The 18,468-nt window shown below is 45.7% G+C and overlaps 1 protein-coding gene across 5 annotated transcripts in view; it reads right to left on the bottom strand.

The window, feature by feature from the left end:
• Positions 1 to 1,978: 1,978 nt before the first annotated feature.
• Positions 1,979 to 18,468, bottom strand: part of Dgk (diacyl glycerol kinase 1) — a 650,907-nt gene continuing 634,417 nt past the window's right edge. For all 5 annotated transcript variants that reach the window (XM_075691755.1, XM_075691752.1, XM_075691754.1 and 2 more), the window contains 8 exons: positions 16,631 to 16,720; positions 14,472 to 14,635; positions 11,666 to 11,730; positions 11,324 to 11,414; positions 9,159 to 9,366; positions 5,330 to 5,450; positions 3,711 to 3,771; positions 1,979 to 2,659 (listed from right to left, as the gene is read on the bottom strand). In XM_075691755.1, the coding sequence (XP_075547870.1) occupies positions 2,564 to 2,659; positions 3,711 to 3,771; positions 5,330 to 5,450; positions 9,159 to 9,366; positions 11,324 to 11,414; positions 11,666 to 11,730; positions 14,472 to 14,635; positions 16,631 to 16,720 (896 nt within the window). In that variant the 3' untranslated portion in view covers positions 1,979 to 2,563. The remainder of the gene's footprint in view (positions 2,660 to 3,710; positions 3,772 to 5,329; positions 5,451 to 9,158; positions 9,367 to 11,323; positions 11,415 to 11,665; positions 11,731 to 14,471; positions 14,636 to 16,630; positions 16,721 to 18,468) is intronic.

Raw genomic sequence — 18,468 nt, forward strand, 5'->3', positions numbered from 1 at the left:
CTACAACGCCACCCCGCAGAGCAGTACTTTGTGAATGTCAGCTTTCTATTCCGTCTCCCTATTTTCGACGAGTGAAAGCAATCGTCTGCAAGATAAGACGCTGCTTTTATCCGAGATTAAGTCTACCAATAGCATGCTACTCCCGTGCAAGGCAAAATAAAGGCCATTCAGAAGAGATGAGTATCTCGTGAATGTCAACAGACTGCGTCCCGCAATCTGTTTCCCAATCCTTAGATACCTAGGACGGCTTCTAGTGTCAGCAACAGGCTAGAACTCAGCACCAACAATATTGTACTTGCCCGCTAAGTTAAGACCACGGAGAACGTTTACAAAAGGAATAAAATAAAGGACGTCGCAACCACGTCTAAAGATCAATCACTTTAAGAGCTAACAGGAAGCAAATTATTCTGAGATATGAACGTTCACATGAGAACGTAGGGCTTAGCAACACAAACAAAGAGACGTTTAAAAAGTTTTGTACACGCTTTCACTAAGGCACGATATATAAAGAAGCCAGCTTTAGAAAGCCTTCCATTTCAAACATCCAAGGTAGTGTGTACATCAAGGTGGACATACTATGCATAATGAAGCTTTACCGGCGACCGAATCACACGAATGAAAATTAAAAAAAAAAAACATTTTTTTTCCTGTTGAGGGGCTCGTGAGAGCGTCTCTACGTTTATTTTCACCACACTAGTTTTCTTAGAGATACGTGGAGTCATCATTTTCAAAGTTATCGAAAGTACCTAGATTCTTAGTCTTCTCCCATTTTTCTTCCATTAGATGCGATGGAAAAATTTTAAGAATGATAAAGTGGGTAGGGTCATAGATGTTGGTCGGTGGCGTCCAGAAGGTGACCATACACAACGGTGGAGGATGCAAAAGCTGAGATTCACAAACTGGTCCGCTAAGGACACGATCGTAGCACACTGAAGAAAGCACAATCATTCGCGAGGAAAATCGGATATGCTACAACAGACAGAAACATTCTTTCAGTTGGTGGTGCCCAAAATGAACCGAAGATAACCAAACATGGCGCCACAGCCGGTTCATGGGAACCTTCTGGCGCGTGTACATTTTTCTCTGTGGGCCATGACCAAGGCCAAGGGGCGTTTCGGAGTACGCTTTCGACTGCTCGCGCATTAGACAACAAAAAAGCTTGCCCACAGCAAAGAACTGGGCTTCGGGATGCGCTTCACCTAGCGGCTCGAGGAAAGAGATATTAGACTCGTCTGCCCAGAAGCCGTGGCTACCACTGTATATGCCGAGATCACTGGGCGATGCACACCGCGTCGTAATGACAACGACATAAGGCGCGATTTCGGATGTCACATAGCTCAAACTGTTGCACCTGCAGAGTCACCTCACTGTTATGAAGTTGCAGAGCGCTTAAAAGGCGAATATATGCACGACACTTCCTAGTTTGTTTTAATACTAAGGCCAATCTAAATCATAACGTGTATACTTATCGACAATTACTTTTCCACCTTTAGCTTCTCAGCGCAGTTTGGGCGCCACTTACATCACGCATAAGATTGCAACGAGAAAAAATATTTCGCTAGTTTGCTTACGTTAAAGAAAGCCCATATTGTATATACGCAGTTTACGGAGCAATCGTACGGGAACATTTTTGTGCGTACTAAAGAGAATATAAGCGGTAACGTTAAACTGTGTAAGAGTTCATTATGCAAAAAAGTGAAGTGTGCAGACAGGACACAAGAGACGAGAAGTAGACAACACATGTTTTCCACTTCTCTTGTGCCCTATCTGCACGCCTCACCTTTTTGCACAATGAATCCTTACCAACCAGCCAAGCTTTCTGTAGTTCTAAGGTGTAAGGGTTAATAATAAGTCATATACATGTATAGAATACAAAATAAATATCATAGAACGCGCGCGAAGCAACTCGAATGTTTTATATTCACATTTCTGAGACTTCAATGGATTAAATAATGAACAGGCGTTGCTATCAAGTGGCTCATGGTGCAGTAAAATGAAACGAAGCGTGGCGCTTGATTCCACGAAAAGTAAGCTTTCGAGATTTGCTCTGTAACGTTTACCAGTCTGTACACATCTCGTTTTCCGTTCAGGCGCAGTCATAACAAAACTCAACAAACGTTTTGTCACTCAAATAGCGCAGCGGAACTCGACAAACGCGCGCACAGTTCCACATCGCTATTGAGAGCAAATCGTTTTAACACGCATAAAAGCACGTGCCCGCACGTTCACAGGCAAACACGCATCAAGCAGCAGCCAGCGAGTGCACATGGAACGCCGCTAGGACCCTGGTCAAGAAGGTAAAGCGCCGACGAATGGGCAATGTCTATACAGATGTATGTACAAGGTATAAATAAGTTAACAGGATAACGCGTCAACTAAATGCAGTCTCTGTAACCGACAACGGCTCGGGAGCCGATGTAGGTGCACAAGAGTGGCACGACACGTAACGCGCGAACCTCTGCTCCAGTCACGAGCAGCAACAACGACGCCAATGAGCAGCTGCCGAGAGCGAAAGCAGTGGAGGAAAGCGGCGGAAGATGGCGCTCCCGTCTCCGGGCGAGAATCACGACTTCCTGAAGGAGAAGAAGGGGAACCTGGACTTGCTTGTCGGGGCTGGCGCCATGAGCATGGGCATCTGGTTCTTGTGGGTTATCTGTATCTGCGAAAAGCAAACACACAAGAGTGCGGAGCACTCTGAAGGAATACTGTCGCATATATTTTAGAAGCTTCAGAAACTCTACCACACAATTTTCAGCACGTAAAAAAGAAGATACTTATATATGAAGGTATTGGAATATAAATACGCGGGCATTCTTGCACTTCGTGCCCATCAAAATGAAGCCCGGGCGGCCGGTATCGAAGCCGCGACCTCAGCAGCGCAACACCATAGCCGCTGCGCAACCGCGCCTTGTGTATCGTAATGTCATAACGCGTGCATCTCCAGTGTACCGAATCCAAAACTGGTCCGTAGACACGAGTGAAATTATTTTGGGCGGTCTGACGCCTGCCAGTACACTTCCCTTAAAGGCGTAGGACCTTCTTTCGAAACCAAGAATAGGACGCCAAAAAAGCAATACAAGGACCACTTTAAGGTTATCTAGCGGTAATCCACAACCTCAGTTAAATTAATATGATTAAAGATCCTTTAAGCAGTGAACGCACGCACTCCGCTAGTGGCACACACGCACACAGACACACGCAAACACACGCATGCATGCAGCGCGCACATTCCTGATATCATTACCCAGGGTATATCGTCTAGTTGTCTCAAAGTGGCAAAATATGCAAGCCTTTAAACGTCGAAAGATAGGCAGTTTCACAACACTGCTCTAAAGGTCAGGTACTTACAGCGCCTAAAAAGGAATTCGAAGAATAATTAATACATGCTAATACTTTCATTAAGCAGAACACAAATACGCTCTGAATGTTGCTATAGTCTAATAGCACCTTTAGCTCCATCCGCATAGGAGGATTTGATTTTTTCTTAGTTTTCTACAAGCTAGCTGTGTCACCTTGTATAATAGCTCCCCCCCCCCCCCCCTCCGTGCGGTGTAGTAAACCAGACTTATTTCTTGTTAACCACCCTGCCTTTCATTTACCCTTTCTTCTTTCTTTTTCACTCAAGATATCGAAAAACGAAAAAATTAAGTCATGCCAGGCAATCTCGACTTGCCCATTTGTTTTCGTGATCTCGTTTTGTCTATTCTTACCGTGCAAGGTGGCTGTACCCAAGGCTCACCGTCAATTTGCATCGGAAACCTTTTCCTTGTCCTGCAAGTTTAAAATGAAAGTCATGTGTCACAGTGACCGCTGAAGAGTCAATAAAAGCAACACATTCATGGACAAAAATAACCGAAAATAAAGAAAAGAGCATGAAAAGCTAAACTTCATATTCCGTGCGTTAGATAAGACGCTTAAGAACAAACTATTCCATTTTCATATACAGCATGGCAATCATGCTTTGCTGCTACCGGTTGATGATTGGCGAGCCAAACAATGTGCTAGCGCTACAAAGAATAAACAAACGAAGTCAACGAGATTTGGAACTGAGTTCTGAGCAAATCCTCTACGTATACCAGGAAGCTTTAGCAAAAATATAAGTTGAAATCCACCTGACAGCATGTCGAAATTACTAAAGAAGTGTATTATATGATTAGATGAGAAAAACAAGAACCCAAGGGGTGCATACACATGTCGTGGTTTGTTTCACAAGTTTGCACACAAGACGTGGTACAGTTCTATACCAACACACATACAGGGTGCTTCAGAGAACGCTTTCAAAATTCTTAAATGTTGCCTGTGGCAGATAGCACAATTCTAGTTCATGACCTGGTCTACTGGAATAGGCGGACATTACTTGCACAAAAAATTGAAATGCATATTCGACTAATTGAAAAATTAACAAATTACCTTCCAAACGAATTACCCATATTGCAGTTTACAAATTCTAGCCGTGTAGTGCAGCAAGGCCGATCCACTTGGAACGAATTCTCAGGTTGACACCAGTTTCGATATAGGAATTCCCGAACTTTAGGGAGAAATGCATTGGTGTTGCCGTCACTTTTGTGCTTGAATGCATAAAACGACGTTTTGTTAAGAAAGTAACTGGAACGCCAATGCATTTCTCCACAAAGTACGGGAATTAATATCTCGAAACTGGTGTCATCCTGAGAATGCATTCCCAGTGCATGCGCCTTGCGAACTCTACCTATGTAAATTGTAATATGGGCCGTAAGGTAATTAGTGAGGAAGTTAATTAGGGAAGTTTTGTTAATTAGTTCAATATGCATTTCAATTGTTTGTGCAAGTAATGTCCGCCTCTTCGAGTAGACCAGCTCAAGAACTAGAATTGTGCTATCTGGGAGACAGGGAACCTTTAAAATATTTCGAGAGTGTTCACTCAAACAGCCGGTGTACCGATATAATAAACAGGTCCGCTTAGCCCCATAAACGCAAGAAATCAACTTTTGATGTAGCGTGACCTGCTCCACTACTACCTAAAGTTCACATAGAATATTATGTTTTATAGATGCCAAGAACAATAGCACTAGCTGATTAAGATAAAACGCTGGCAATGAGGTAATGTTTGCCTTTTTGTGCCTGCAACGTATAATTGACAACGGTATAAAGTGAAAGGGTTTTGAGCTGGGCAAATCAGTTCACTTTCAACATGGCGAACAGGGCAGATGTCAGGACACGTGAATCTTGTCGACGGGACACGACGGAGCAGCGCCTCTGTCGCTCACTTGCTCCGTGGTCTGCGCTGCTAGGCACGTAGAACGTAAACAAATTGCGGCGGAGTTCTCGAAGGCCAGAGGAAGCTGCTCACCGTATGACCACCGAAGAGCACTGCGCCAGTCTGCGACCCGAAGCTCGGAGACCAGCCTTGACTTGACCCATGTGCATGCTGCTCTCCAGGCCGATCACTTCAATCAGCCGGTCGCCGATGTCTGCGCAGAAAAACGCCATCAGTCGCAAAAAGGGAAAGCACACAGAATCACAGCACATGGCATCGGTGATACGATGGACAGTGCACGCTAGTTATCTAGGCTGCTTTCAAAATTTAGATAACAAAACAGCGAGAGAGAGAGAGAGAGAGAGAGAGAGAGAGAGAGAGAGAGAGAGAGGCTGTGACAGTTTGTCGCTATTTAAAAGCCAAGCGACAGCTCTAGATCGACTGTTAAGCTGAAGCACGCAAAATAGGCTGTCGAAAAGAGCAGACTCGAGCGCGCCCAAATAGGTGAGTAAATTAGCCACCCGATAACGCCACACTGCTGATAAACCTTAGATGATGAAAGCATGCGAATTCTGAGACACAGTTTTCCGCCGCACGCTGATGAACCGGAGTAACGCGGCGGATAAAATAGAGAGGACAGGGAGCGAAGCATGGATACAGAAGAATGAGTCGCATTCTCGGTCGCTCACTCTGGCGAACACTTTTGCTTATGCGTGATGTGGAAACTGACCCAATGGAAACTGACCCTTGCAACGTTTAACACCCGAACCCTCTCGAGTGCGGCTAGCTTAGCAGGACTCTACGAAGAACCATCAGACATTTTTTGGGATATTATCGGCCTTAGTGAGATTAGGCGAACTGGTGAGGCTTACACATTGCTGAATAACGGCCATGTCCTCTGCTATAGAGTTCTCCTGGATCAGAAGCAATAGGGGTAGGATTCTTAATCCATAAGGACATAGCGGGAAACGTTCACGAATTCTACAGCATCAACGAGAGAGTAGTAGTAGTCGTAATGAAACTGAATAAGGGGTATAGATTAAAGGTAGTAAACCTACGCTCCGACGTCCAGTCTCGACGATGAGGAAGTAGATCAGTTTTATGAAGATGTTGAATTAGCGATGAGAAAAGTGCAAACACGGTATACAGTAGTAATGGGTGACTTCAATGCAAAAGTGGGGAAAAGGCAGGCGGGTGAACAGGCAACTGGCAACTACGGTGTCGATTCTAGAAACGCTAAAGGAGAGATGCTGGTCGAATTAGCAGAAAGGAATAAGCTGAGAATAATGAACACCTTTTTCAGGAAACGTAGTAACAGAAAATGGACCTGGAAAAGTCCTAATGGTGAAAGAAGAAATGAAATAAATTTCATACTTTCTGCCGATCCCAGCATAGTGGAGGATGTAGAAGTCATAAGTAGGGTAAAGTGAAGTGATCATAGGTTAGTGAGGGCCAGGATTCACCCCAATTTGAACAGAGAAAGAGTAAAATTGGTCAAGACAAAACAGGTCAACTTAGAGGCAGTAAGGATAAAAGCAGTCAAATTTAGGGTGGTACTTGCAAACAAATATGCAGCCTTAGAACAGAGAGAGGATGATGATCACATAGGGGTAATGAATGAAACCGTAACGAGGCTAGCTTCATAGGCAGCAATTGAAGTGGGAGGCAAGGCACCAAAGCAACCAGTAGACAAGCTCTCCCAAGTAACAAAGGACCTAATAAAGAAACGACAAAGAATGAAAGTGTCCAACTCAAGAGATAAGATAGAATTCGCGGAACTGTTAAAACTGATCAACAAAGCGAAAATAAGGGATATTAGAAATTATAACGTAAGACTGAAGAAGCTATAAATAATGGACACAGCCTGAAATCAATGAGAAGGAAATTTGGCATAGGACAAACCAAGATGTATGCACTGAAAGATAAGCAGGGTAATATCATCAGCAATCTCAAATGTATAATAAAAGCAGAGGAAGAATTACATACTGACCTGTACAGTATCTAGAGGACTCAGGAGTACTCTATTCGAAACAATAATGAACAGTATACAAAAACTCCTATAACTACAGATGAGGTCAGAAGGGCCTCAAGCCATGAAACGGGAAAAAAGCGGCGGGAGAGGATGGAATAACAGTCGATTTAATCAAAGATGGAGGAGACTTAATGCTAGGAAAACTGGCGGCTCTCTATACGAAGTGTCTATCGACTGCAAGGGTCCCAGAAAACTGGAAGAATGCGAACATTATACTAATCCACAAAAAGGGCGACGTTAAAGAACTGAATACTTATAGGCCCATTAGCTTACTCCCAGTATTATATAAAATATTTACCAAAATAATCTCCAATAGAATAAGGGCAACATTGGACTTTAGTCAACCGAGGGAGCAGGATGGATTCAGGAAAGGGTGGATCACATTATGAGAACAAAGGATCACATCCATGTCATTAATCAGGTTATCGAGAAATTCGCACAGTACAATGATCCTCTCTATATGGCTGTCATAGATTACGAAAAAAAACATTTGATAAAGTAGAGATACCAGCAGTCATAGAGGCATTGCGTAATCAAGGAGTACAGAGCGCTTACGTAAATACCCTGGAAAATATCTACAGAGATTCCACAGCCACTTTAATTCTACACAAGAAAAGTAGGAAGATACCTACGAAGAAAGGGGTCAGACAAGGAGACACAATCTCGCCAATGCTATTCACTGCGTGCTTGGAAGAAGCATTCAAGCTATGAAACTGGGAAGGTTTAGGAGTAATGATCGACGGCGAATACCTCAGAAACCTTCCGTTTGCCGATGACATTGTTCGATTCAGCAACACTGCGGACAAGTTACAACAGATGATTGAGGACCTTAACAGGGAGTGTGTAAGACTGGGTTTGAATGTTAATATGCAGAAGACAAATATAATGATAAACAAATGGGCAAGGGAACAAGAGTTCAAGATCGCAAGTCAGTCTCTAGAGCCTGTGAAGAAGTACGTTTACCTAGGTCAACTAATCACAGGGAACCCTCACCATGAGAAGGCAATTCAGAGAAGAATAAAAATGGGTTCGATCGCAAACGGCAGACATCGTGAGCTCCTGACTGGGAGCTTACCGTTATAATTGAAAAGGAAAGTATACAATCGGTGCACTTTACTGGTGCAGACATATGGCGCAGAGACTTGGAGACTGACAAAGAAGCTTGAGCACAAGTTAAGGACCGTGCAAAGAGCGATGGAACGAAAAATGCTAGGCATAACTTTAAGAGACAAAAAGAGAGCGGTTTGGATCAGAGAGCAAACGGGTATAGATGATATTATAATAGACATTAAGAGAAAAAAAATGGCGCTGGGCAGGTCCTGTAATGCGCAGATTAGATAACCGTTGGACCATTAGGGTGACAGAATAGGTACCAAGAGAAGGGAAGCGTAGTAGAGGACGGCAGAAGATTAGGTGGTGCGACGAAATGAGGAAATTTGCGGGTGCTAGTTGGAATCGGTGGCACAGGACAGCGGTAATTAGAGATCGCAAGGAGAGGCCTTCGTCCTGTAGTGGACATAAAACAGGCTGCTGCTGCTGCTGCTGCTGCTGCTGCTGCTGCTGCTGCTGATGATGATGATGATGATGACGACGACGACGACGACGACGACGACGACGACGTACTTTCAAGCGTGACACCTCACTAGAGAGACCGTGTCTTGTCGATATGCCATCGGGCACTACACGACATGTAAAATTACGCTCATGGCGTCCCCTTCTTCAAATTCACTTCTGTTGCATAAGACAGTTACAGAACAATGTCCTCGAAGTGATCGATCATCGATCGACGTACGACTTCCACTTGTTTGTTACGAAGTACAAATAAATGGAGCACAAACTGTCTACACGTTAGCATCCCGCGGTCAATTTCAAGTAAAATGCAGGCGATACCTTGTACGGCACTGCTAAGGTCGATCGAGTTGAAGCTGTTGGTGGAGATGTCCCGGTCGTGTTTCTTGCGTCGCTTAGAACGTGAGCGCCGCCGTGACGAGGCGTTGTCTCCCCACAAGTTGGAGCCGCCGTAGATGCTGGGGATGTTGAGCACTGCGATGCCCTGCAGCGACGGACCGCTGGACAGTTCCAGCGAGACGCCATCGCACTGCGTGTGCAGAGAGAACAGTGCACCCCCTTCCCTTGGAGCAATCGAGGCTATAGAGAGCGGCGCTTACAGGGACACCGTGGCGGAGTGCTGCGTTTTAATTTTGACCGCTTGTGGTATACGTGCCTTAACGATCACAGACACATCGGTACATACTAAACGGGAGTTGGTACATTTCGCCAACTTTTGAATGCGGCCGCAGCATAGCCTGTTCTCGATGACGCTACCATTTCTTGGCTATTTTTTACCCCACGCGTGCGCTGCTAGACTCTTTTACTGCTTTTTTGTTTTACGATGCAGCTCGGCTTCACGACAAACCCTTAAGAAGAAGCAGAAAAATTAGCACTATAGCATGGAAAATATGGAGCTGACTACGGGGCAAGGCGGACACTATTGTTAATTACTTTTTGTATACGAACTAGAGCTGCCCAATTGCTCGACAATATTAGCGCGTCAGCGTCTTGCGGAGTGGCAGACGTGGTGGAAGTGAACGGAACAGCCTCGCAGACGATGTGGCTCACGTGCTGCCACACCTGCCTCCTAGCAAGGCGCTAACGCGTGGGTATTATTAAAGGCGCTTATGTAATAAAATAACTGAGCGGCTGTAAGTGTCAAGACAAGCGTTTCGGTATGATGATGTGTGTGCCTGAAAAGAAGCCTACGGCAGCCCGCTGCCATAGTCGATTGTGCAGTTGACGAGCAGTGAATGAAGCGACGCGAAGGTGCGAACGCAAATGACAGCTGCCGCCTGTATGAACAGGCCCCAAGGACGGTTGCGCGTGATTAAGCTAACTGGGAAGCACCGCACGTGCACTTCATGCACTCGGCTTCTGAAACAGTTCGCGTACAATGTGCCGGCACAGCGCTTGCATTTTATTGATGAAATTGGGGAAGGAACTGACGCATCAAGGCGCACTGCTCCTTCCTGGAACCCGCCGCTCAACGAGTCATGCAGCGAAAAACACTCTTCCCTAATCATACGAGATGAGGGGATGGCGTTTCACTTGTGTACAAACTAGCTCGATCTGGGTGGGCTGAAGCATTATTTCGGATGCGAAGAAACAGCGCTAGAAAAGAAGAAACTCAAAGGGGACAAAATGCGCCACTAACTGCGATGCAGAAGCCCCTCTACCCCCCTCCCCCCGAGAATAAATAAATAAAGAAAACGGGCGTCTCGTCAGTCTTGTATGTTTATCCCACACTTCAACTGTTTCGTCGTGACCGAAGAATATCCTCCAAGCTTTGATTACAGTGACTCCTGCAATCACCATTTAGACAGCCAAAACTAAATAAATATTACATTGTGATGACAAGCAAAGGTTTCGCTAGGAATCGTATCAGTCAATAGAACGGCCGAGAGATTCGGCATTGATATGCACAGACGCGAAGATTAAAAACTGCATTATGGGGTTTTACGTGCCAAAACTACGATCTGATTATGAGGCATGCCGTAGTGGGGGACTCCGGAAATGTGGACCATCTGGGGTTCTTTAACATGCCCCTAAATCTAAGTAGATGGGAGTTTTCGCATTTCGCCCCCATCGAAATGTGGCCGCCGTGGTGAGATTCGATCCCGCGACCTCGTGTTTAGTAGCCTTAGCTGCTAAGCACGGGTAACCTTAGCCGCTGAGCAAGCGCGGTGGGTACGCGAAGTTTCCTTCGTCACTTTGTGCGTTTGAAATGAGAAAGTCTTACCATGGTCACGATCGCCAAACCACTAACTTCCCTTAATTTGTGCATAACAATTTAATCATGGGACTTCAGACCCCCCTCCCCCTCAAAACACGCAGGCACACGCGCGCACACAGACACAAGGAAAAGGAACAATAATAAGATCTTGCTCTTATGTTGCAGCGCAATAATGGCGCTTGTAACCTATTTACGTTAGGAATACTCAACAGTCATGGCGTTTCAGCAATAGTTATTGTTCCTTGCACTGAATCTTAAGTAGACTCACCATGATGTCAACGTCGTCGTGGAGGTTTTTACATGTTGCGAAGAACGTCTCAGACGTGGCGAATTCGAAATACCACATTTTGTTCTTCATCCTGTCAGTAACAAAAGAGAGAGCGAGGTCGTTACCCAACTTACAAAAATAACGGCCACAGTACGCTTAATTTTCAATTTATTGTAGCCTTCTTCTTGCTTCATAAGCAAGAGATTTATTTATTTATTTATTTGTTTATTTATTTATTTATTTATTGTAGTTATCAGTGCTTAGCCATCACAACCATGTGTGCGTGAGTTGGTGGCAGTAATGTCAAGGCTACCGTAATATAAGACAGTTCAGGAAACATACCTGCTGTTGAACTTTTCAGGATGCTTTTCCCTTTCCAAATGAAACTTGATCGCTATGGATGCGTCCTGCACAAAAGAAAATCGGGGCGAAAGAAAATAGAATTAAATGGTTGCTTAATTTCGTTGCGTTAAACTCTATGAGAACGCGTGGACTTTCTGTAATTGTATTGTGTAGGTGTTCGGTGAATGTACGATTCAGTGAAATACTAGTATGTAATAAGAGAGAGGCTACATTCTAAGAAAAAAAGTAACAGTTTCACCCGAAAGGCGAAGTATCGATTGCGATATCAAATTAGCAGAGAGCCATACGAATAAGGACAGTACTAGTATCGGCCGTATCAACTTGCAACCCTTCGCTTACTAAGTAAATCGAAAGGCATGGTGTCAGCGTGCACAGCAAACATTAATACGCCACACACAATGACCGCGGTCAAAACGCTGGCGTGAGGAAACGGATCAACACCAGCGAGCGAAGTGACCTTCGCGCTGTCTATTGCTTCAACGCAAACTAAGCTCGCAGAACACACCGCACGCACAAAGCTACGAGCCGCCGACGCACCTAGACTCTGCCCCGAACGCAGATCGCTCTCCAGATACAGCTATAAGGCTGCGCTACCGCGCGCAGCCGCCACATGCGCAGTTGCAGCCGGAGTATAAATCCAGCGCCCCTCCCTACCCTTCCCCCGGTGTCTCACAGGGTTGGGTGCCTCGCGCGTGACTGAAGACAGCGCGCTTCCTCCCTGCTTTCCTCCCTTTCGCGCAGGCGAGTCTGAGCCGCGATCGTCGGCTCCGTCGCATGTTTTCACTCGCAAATACAGCGCAGGGCGCGCGGCGACGGTGTTATCACCATTGGACTTTCTGCGGAACATCACGGCGGCGGTAGAAATGCGTCTGGAGTGTCCACACGATTGCTATCGCAATAAAGTCACGGGCCTGCGCGGCGCACGAAACACACAGCATAAGCTGGAGGAGCGGCTTCATAGCAGCTCCATTTTCGGCATCACGCACAGCAGGGTCTTCGCGGCGAATTCTTCCGGTCGTTTTCTCGAGAACGACCTGAACCAATGTATGAACTGTTCGCCCGGCGTCGACGGCGAGCTGGGACTTGTGCTGCTTTCTGCACAGCGATCTGCTGAGCCCGACGTTGGCTGGTTGCAGCCGCGCGCGTAGCTCTACGATTCGCTTCTTCAGCAGCAGTTGGTATCTCGTGAGAAGGCGCAATAACGAGTACCGAAGAGTAAACACAGGTACCCAGACTACGTGGTGTACATGTCATATTCCTTTACCCGCGGCATGATACGGCGGTGTTGTTGTTGATGATGATGATGGTTTATTGACATCTCCTTCGAAACGGGGTTTTGACAATTAGTCACCTAGCCTGCTTGAGTTAACCAGGTCAAGCTACTTGCATAATGCAACTGTTACATGCAACTGCTACATGTCAGGACACCTGGCGGAATATAACGCAACTGCAATGTAAAGTTTGAACGTATATCGCGCTTGCACGCGTTCATAGGGCATTTTACCGCTGCAAGCTAGCAAGCGCTGGCGTGGCTCAGTGGTAGAGAAGCTGACAGGCAGTAATTTGGTCTTTTTTTATCATTCGCGGCGATAGCTGCGACAGACACCGGACATTGGTGGCGGCGGACACCATCGCCAACCGAAACGGCTATTGGAATGAGCCCATAACAGCTTAATTACGCCATAAGAGAAACAGCAACATGTTCGTAAGTGTTGAAGTCTGCTAAGGATGTGCAATCAGGAAGCTGACGAAGTAGCACTGGTGTTCTTATTTACTTTAACTGTGCACCATGGATAGCCACAGAACTTTAGCGTCCGCTGTACGGTAATGAAGACGATGGAAAAGGATTATGCGGATCATTTGCACACTGTGGCAAACACGTGCTGTAAATGTATAAGATACATAAACGAGATTCAATATTTATTTCATACTTCGTTTACATGAAGTGAGGTTTTTTTTCATGCTATTCAGTAAAATTGCACTTGCGCTTAGGCATTAGTCCACATGTTTCCACTAGCACGTGCGTGACAAGTAAGACGGCATGAAGACGACGACCATTGCACTTTGTTTTCACTGCGGCTCGTTAGCCAACGCATTGAGAAGTCAAATGTAGCTGGATCGAGAAAACTTACGAGCCGTAACTGGCCGTGCTTTCTATGTCCCACCTCCGGCACTGCTTCACTTAGTTTGCCACCTGCCCCCCGAGTATTTTTGAAGAACACCGCCGAGAAAGCGAACTGCCGATTCGGCACCACACAGCAGGCATATCGGGAAAGCTTGGTGTCGGGAGAGGTCAAAGCGGTACAAAACACCATCCATACATAACTTGTGGGACAGCGCGACCTCAAGGGTAAAAGCGGGACGTGGCCCGCCTGAGTCGGGACGTATGGTCACCTTACCATGGCACGACTTGAATTTTTGTCTTCAACGCAGTAAGAGTGTTAAAACACAGTAAATACTCGATGAATACATGAGGCAGACCGAGAAGAAGAATACGTTTGGGCTGCTTAATAACAAATACTGGTTCGTAAAACAGCACTATCGTCAGCCTAACAAAGTTTTACGAAATGCCTACGTGTAATAGCGCACTACCTAAGTGCTTCAAGCGCTGTGTGCACTCCCGGAAGGAAAACATGTATAGTCGAATTATTTCCAATAAAAGAAAAAAAACATCTTTAGTTTTCCAGTGTGGCCTGCAAACAAAAATTACAAAAATAGATGAATATATATATACGCATTTCCGACTCTTGCCTTGCAAGAAGGCCTAACAAAGTGGGTGACTCACCACGCCTATGGAAAAGTAGTTGTTGAAGATGTTGCAGGGAATAGGGTCGCCACGCTCGTCGGAATTTGCCGTGTTACTGATGTCGATCTTCCAGCGGTCCATCATGACCGTCGTGGATTTCTCAACTTTCTGCAGTATCTTCTCTAGGCTCTCGTTTTCGTAACCTGAAGAGGGGAATAGAGAATAAAATATATGCAAGAGCGAGAGACACAGAAGACAGTAAAAGCAAAGAGGCTAACCCAGACCGGTTTGCTACCCTTTGCTGGGGAATATAGGGAATCTCCTTTTAAACATAGTAATGACCGTTGGCAGTGTACGCGTAACAGGCCCACGAAGATTTCCAAATGAAACGTCTAGCTGACTTTGGAGCCTTCGGAAAGATCACTTAAGTGCGCAGAAGTTTACACCCAGAGTATTAGAAACTCCCAGGAGGCCTTTCTTCCGTTGCTGGGGCGCCCAACCGAAGTACAAGGTCTATTTCAACTTCCGCAATTAATTACGAGCTTTAGAATTTCGACATTAAAGTTCTTTGTCCGTCTGTCTGTTTAGAATTTCGAAACTCAATATTCATGGTATTATGTCATATTTACCCAAGCTCTACTCGTTTCCTGCCTTTCGACCTCGGTATGTCGCCTCGTCTTCCTGTGGCGATCATTTGAGCCCGCAGTATTTCCCCAACGAACCTGCATGCGCTCCTAGGGGCTGATGCTACCACAGTCCCTTGTCACGTCACAGGTATGTACAGGTGAGTAGGCACATCGGACGGGGGAGCGGCGAGAAAGAGAGAATAAACTTTTATTTTGAGCAAGCGCAGTCTGCGCCCTAGGTGGGCGGCCTCCTTATTCTGGGTAGCCGCGGGCCACAGCCATCTCCCGTGCCCGTTCGATAAGGCTGCGCTGTCTCTCCGGGTCCGGGTCCAACAGCTTGGCCTCCCACTGCTCTTCGGTTAGTATTTGGGTCTCTACGGTGCCATTTTTCCCGACACATCCCCAAATTATATGGCGTTGGTTGTGGGGGGCATTACAGTATGTGCAGAAGTATTAAATGCTGAGTAGGTGAGATTCAGTGAAATAGGATACCGTGGACGTAGCTGCTGGTTTGTAATTTCCTGAGCGTTACTGCCTCTTCTCTAGTTGTACTCTTTCTGGACTTCATCCAGTCTGCTTGGCGCGTCCTGTCAGAAAGCCTGGTCAACGTGAGCTCGGGCGGAGGAATCGGCTGCCTCATTCCCAGCAGGGATTCGTGCCCAAGTGATGTATATTTCTGGTAGCTTCCTCTTTGCTGTTTCCGTGAGGATTTGTAGGGCTTACCTGGAGATTCTCCCTTTCTGAATATTGCTGCAAGCTGCTTGTGAATCTGTGAGTATTATTGCTCTTTTCTCAACAGGTTGAGATGGTGAAGCTAGTGCTGTTTCTTCTGCCGTATCTATTTCTCTCGTTAAGATGCTAGCTGCCTTTGCTAGCTGTCGACAACACTCATCGCATGGGCCGGAGTTCCTGTATATTTCGATTTCATAGAACACGTATTTTATGACGGTCCTTCAACGTTTTCCATTATTTTGCCCGTTGTCAATAGCTTGCACAAATTATGCCTCGCCACCGCTATTTCCGGGATCGGCGATAGTGGCAGGAGAGAGAGGACATTTATTATTCAAGGACTGTTACAGTAGTCCTTGCTGTCGAAGTGAAGCCGGTTTCAAACGACCGGGGGTGTAACATCATCGGTCATTTGGGAAACAAGAAGTAATGGCAAGGAAAAAAACCCACTTCATATAAAAGAATCACTGAATTAACTGTGTTTGCAGACCCAGCAACTGTGATATGGACCACTTCCTCAAGCCACTTCGTACGGCAATTTCTCCATGCTTTTATTTAAATGAACAACTACGCTTCACGAAAGAAAAATTCAGCAGACTGCCTCTTTCAAATGGAGTGGCTTCAACAACAGAAATCTGTGTTCTCTCAAGCAGTGGCTCCATTGCTGTTGACCGAGAAGTTCTAAATGTATAGTGCATTGGGTCTTCGGAGTCATACAGACCTTAAATCAAATTCATGTGCTTGAGTTATCAGCAGAAGAGATATTTCGATTTCTTTGGCACACTTTCAAAATGTATACATGCTATGGCGATTTTGCATGGAATGCGTATACCGAGGCCTTACCTGGCCCCCACCGAAGACACCGCGCCAAGTCGTTCCCTGTTCCAAGAGGGAGGATTCCTACTGGAGGAAGCTGGGCGTAGTTTAGCTTGTCTGTTGAGGAAATTGACAAGGACGTCTGTTACTACACATGGAACCAAACAATCGCGACAACAGAGAACAGTACGCTCACCATCACACCTTTCAACCAAATCAAAGGCCCGGAGAAGGCTAACCACGTCTACAATTATCCTTAGGTGGATACTGTGTCATTCTAACCGAGCACGCATGCATGCTCAGCATGGATTCTGTCCAGCTTTGAGAAGTTATAAACGAAGCATGTTCATTTGAAAATATTCTCCTATGTCTCCGTGTTTTCAGACAGCCACATGTGGCTTCAAAAAGCAAGGTAGGGCCCCTTGAAATATAATAAAAATTTCATAGTATGCTCACACCTTTGGCTGATCTATATAGTTCCATGGCTGGCTTCCTTACCATGGCGCCTGCCCAATACACTGTTTCTGCATTTCTGATTTTACGTCTCACACGATTTCCTGCCCTGTTGTTTGCATTAGCGTTTTGTTTATTGTTCAGTTGCTGGTTATTTCTTCTCCCGCTTGAATAAACGTTTCTTCTGCACAGATAAATACTCGTCTCTACGGGAGCGCGACAGCCTTGCGCTTGCTGTGCCAGTGTGTCTATAAAACTGTAGATACAAAACGTTAACTTAAAATGCTAGAAAGCGAGAAATTTTTAAGTTCTAACAATACAATAAATACTGCACATATACGCGTATTGAACTATTAGTTCAGAGAATATATTTAAATAAATAGTATAGAATCCGTAGGCTCACAAGTTCCGGCCTCGTATACGAATTTTTTTCTGCCTGGTAACATAGCAATAGTAAATCTTCCCGTTTTACGCCCGAGAAACTCTCGCTCATCAGCGCACAACCAGAAAAAATACCCTCCCCATGACTCGCAACTCAGTGGAGAGGACCGGGGTATTCCACCATCTTAAATCACAAAATGCCATGTTCTTCATTCGCTACATGACTGACTGCCCGTGGTGCGGCGGCATACCAACATTACAACACATTACACGGGATTGTGAATCACACCCGTTTGATAAAACACGCCACACAATGGAGTAATGGGAGGCGCAGCTAACCAGCTCAGACCTTGAGGGACAACAGTCCTTCATACGACAGGTCAAGCGGGCGGCCGAGGCCAGTAGGGCCCTGGACTAAAGCGGCTCCGACCATTCCGCCAAACTTCTTTTCAACAATAAAAATTTTCTCTCTGTCTCCCGTTTTAGAGCTACGAGTTCAAAAAATATATAACCGCTCCTCAAAACAAGGGTCAATGTATCGTTCAATCCTGGTGATTTGCGTGAGGTTAGAAGAACAGGCGGCCTACAACAAAATTCTTTACTGACGTGTCGAGTTGGTCAGTCCAGACACGTGTGAGCCGATATCCGTCCCTTCGATGGACGGCGCTATTTGAAATCGCAAGAAATCCGGCTGCAAGGAATGGTCCGTTAATCCGGAAAAAAGAAGCATCGTGCGCGACAAAAATGCTAAGTTGCATTAGTGACTCGCGCATGTTCAATGGCGACGCCATATACATTTCTTCTGGGCCCGTATTCTGAAACTCCCAAACGAACCAAATGTAGTATTCAGGGCCCGCATCACGAGAAGCTCTGACGCTTGCAGGCTCGTGAGAGAAAAAGAATTGCAAGCAATCCTGATGCTGGACATATTATCAGCGAAGTTGGCCAACCAATGGCAGAGGGCGCTTACGAATGAAAAGCGTTGTGAATACGGCCCCAAAAAGGAGTGAATAACTTTAGTTCAAGAAAAC

The sequence above is a fragment of the Dermacentor variabilis genome, chromosome 5, assembly GCF_050947875.1.
Source record: "Dermacentor variabilis isolate Ectoservices chromosome 5, ASM5094787v1, whole genome shotgun sequence".
Taxonomy (NCBI): Eukaryota; Metazoa; Arthropoda; class Arachnida; order Ixodida; family Ixodidae; genus Dermacentor; species Dermacentor variabilis.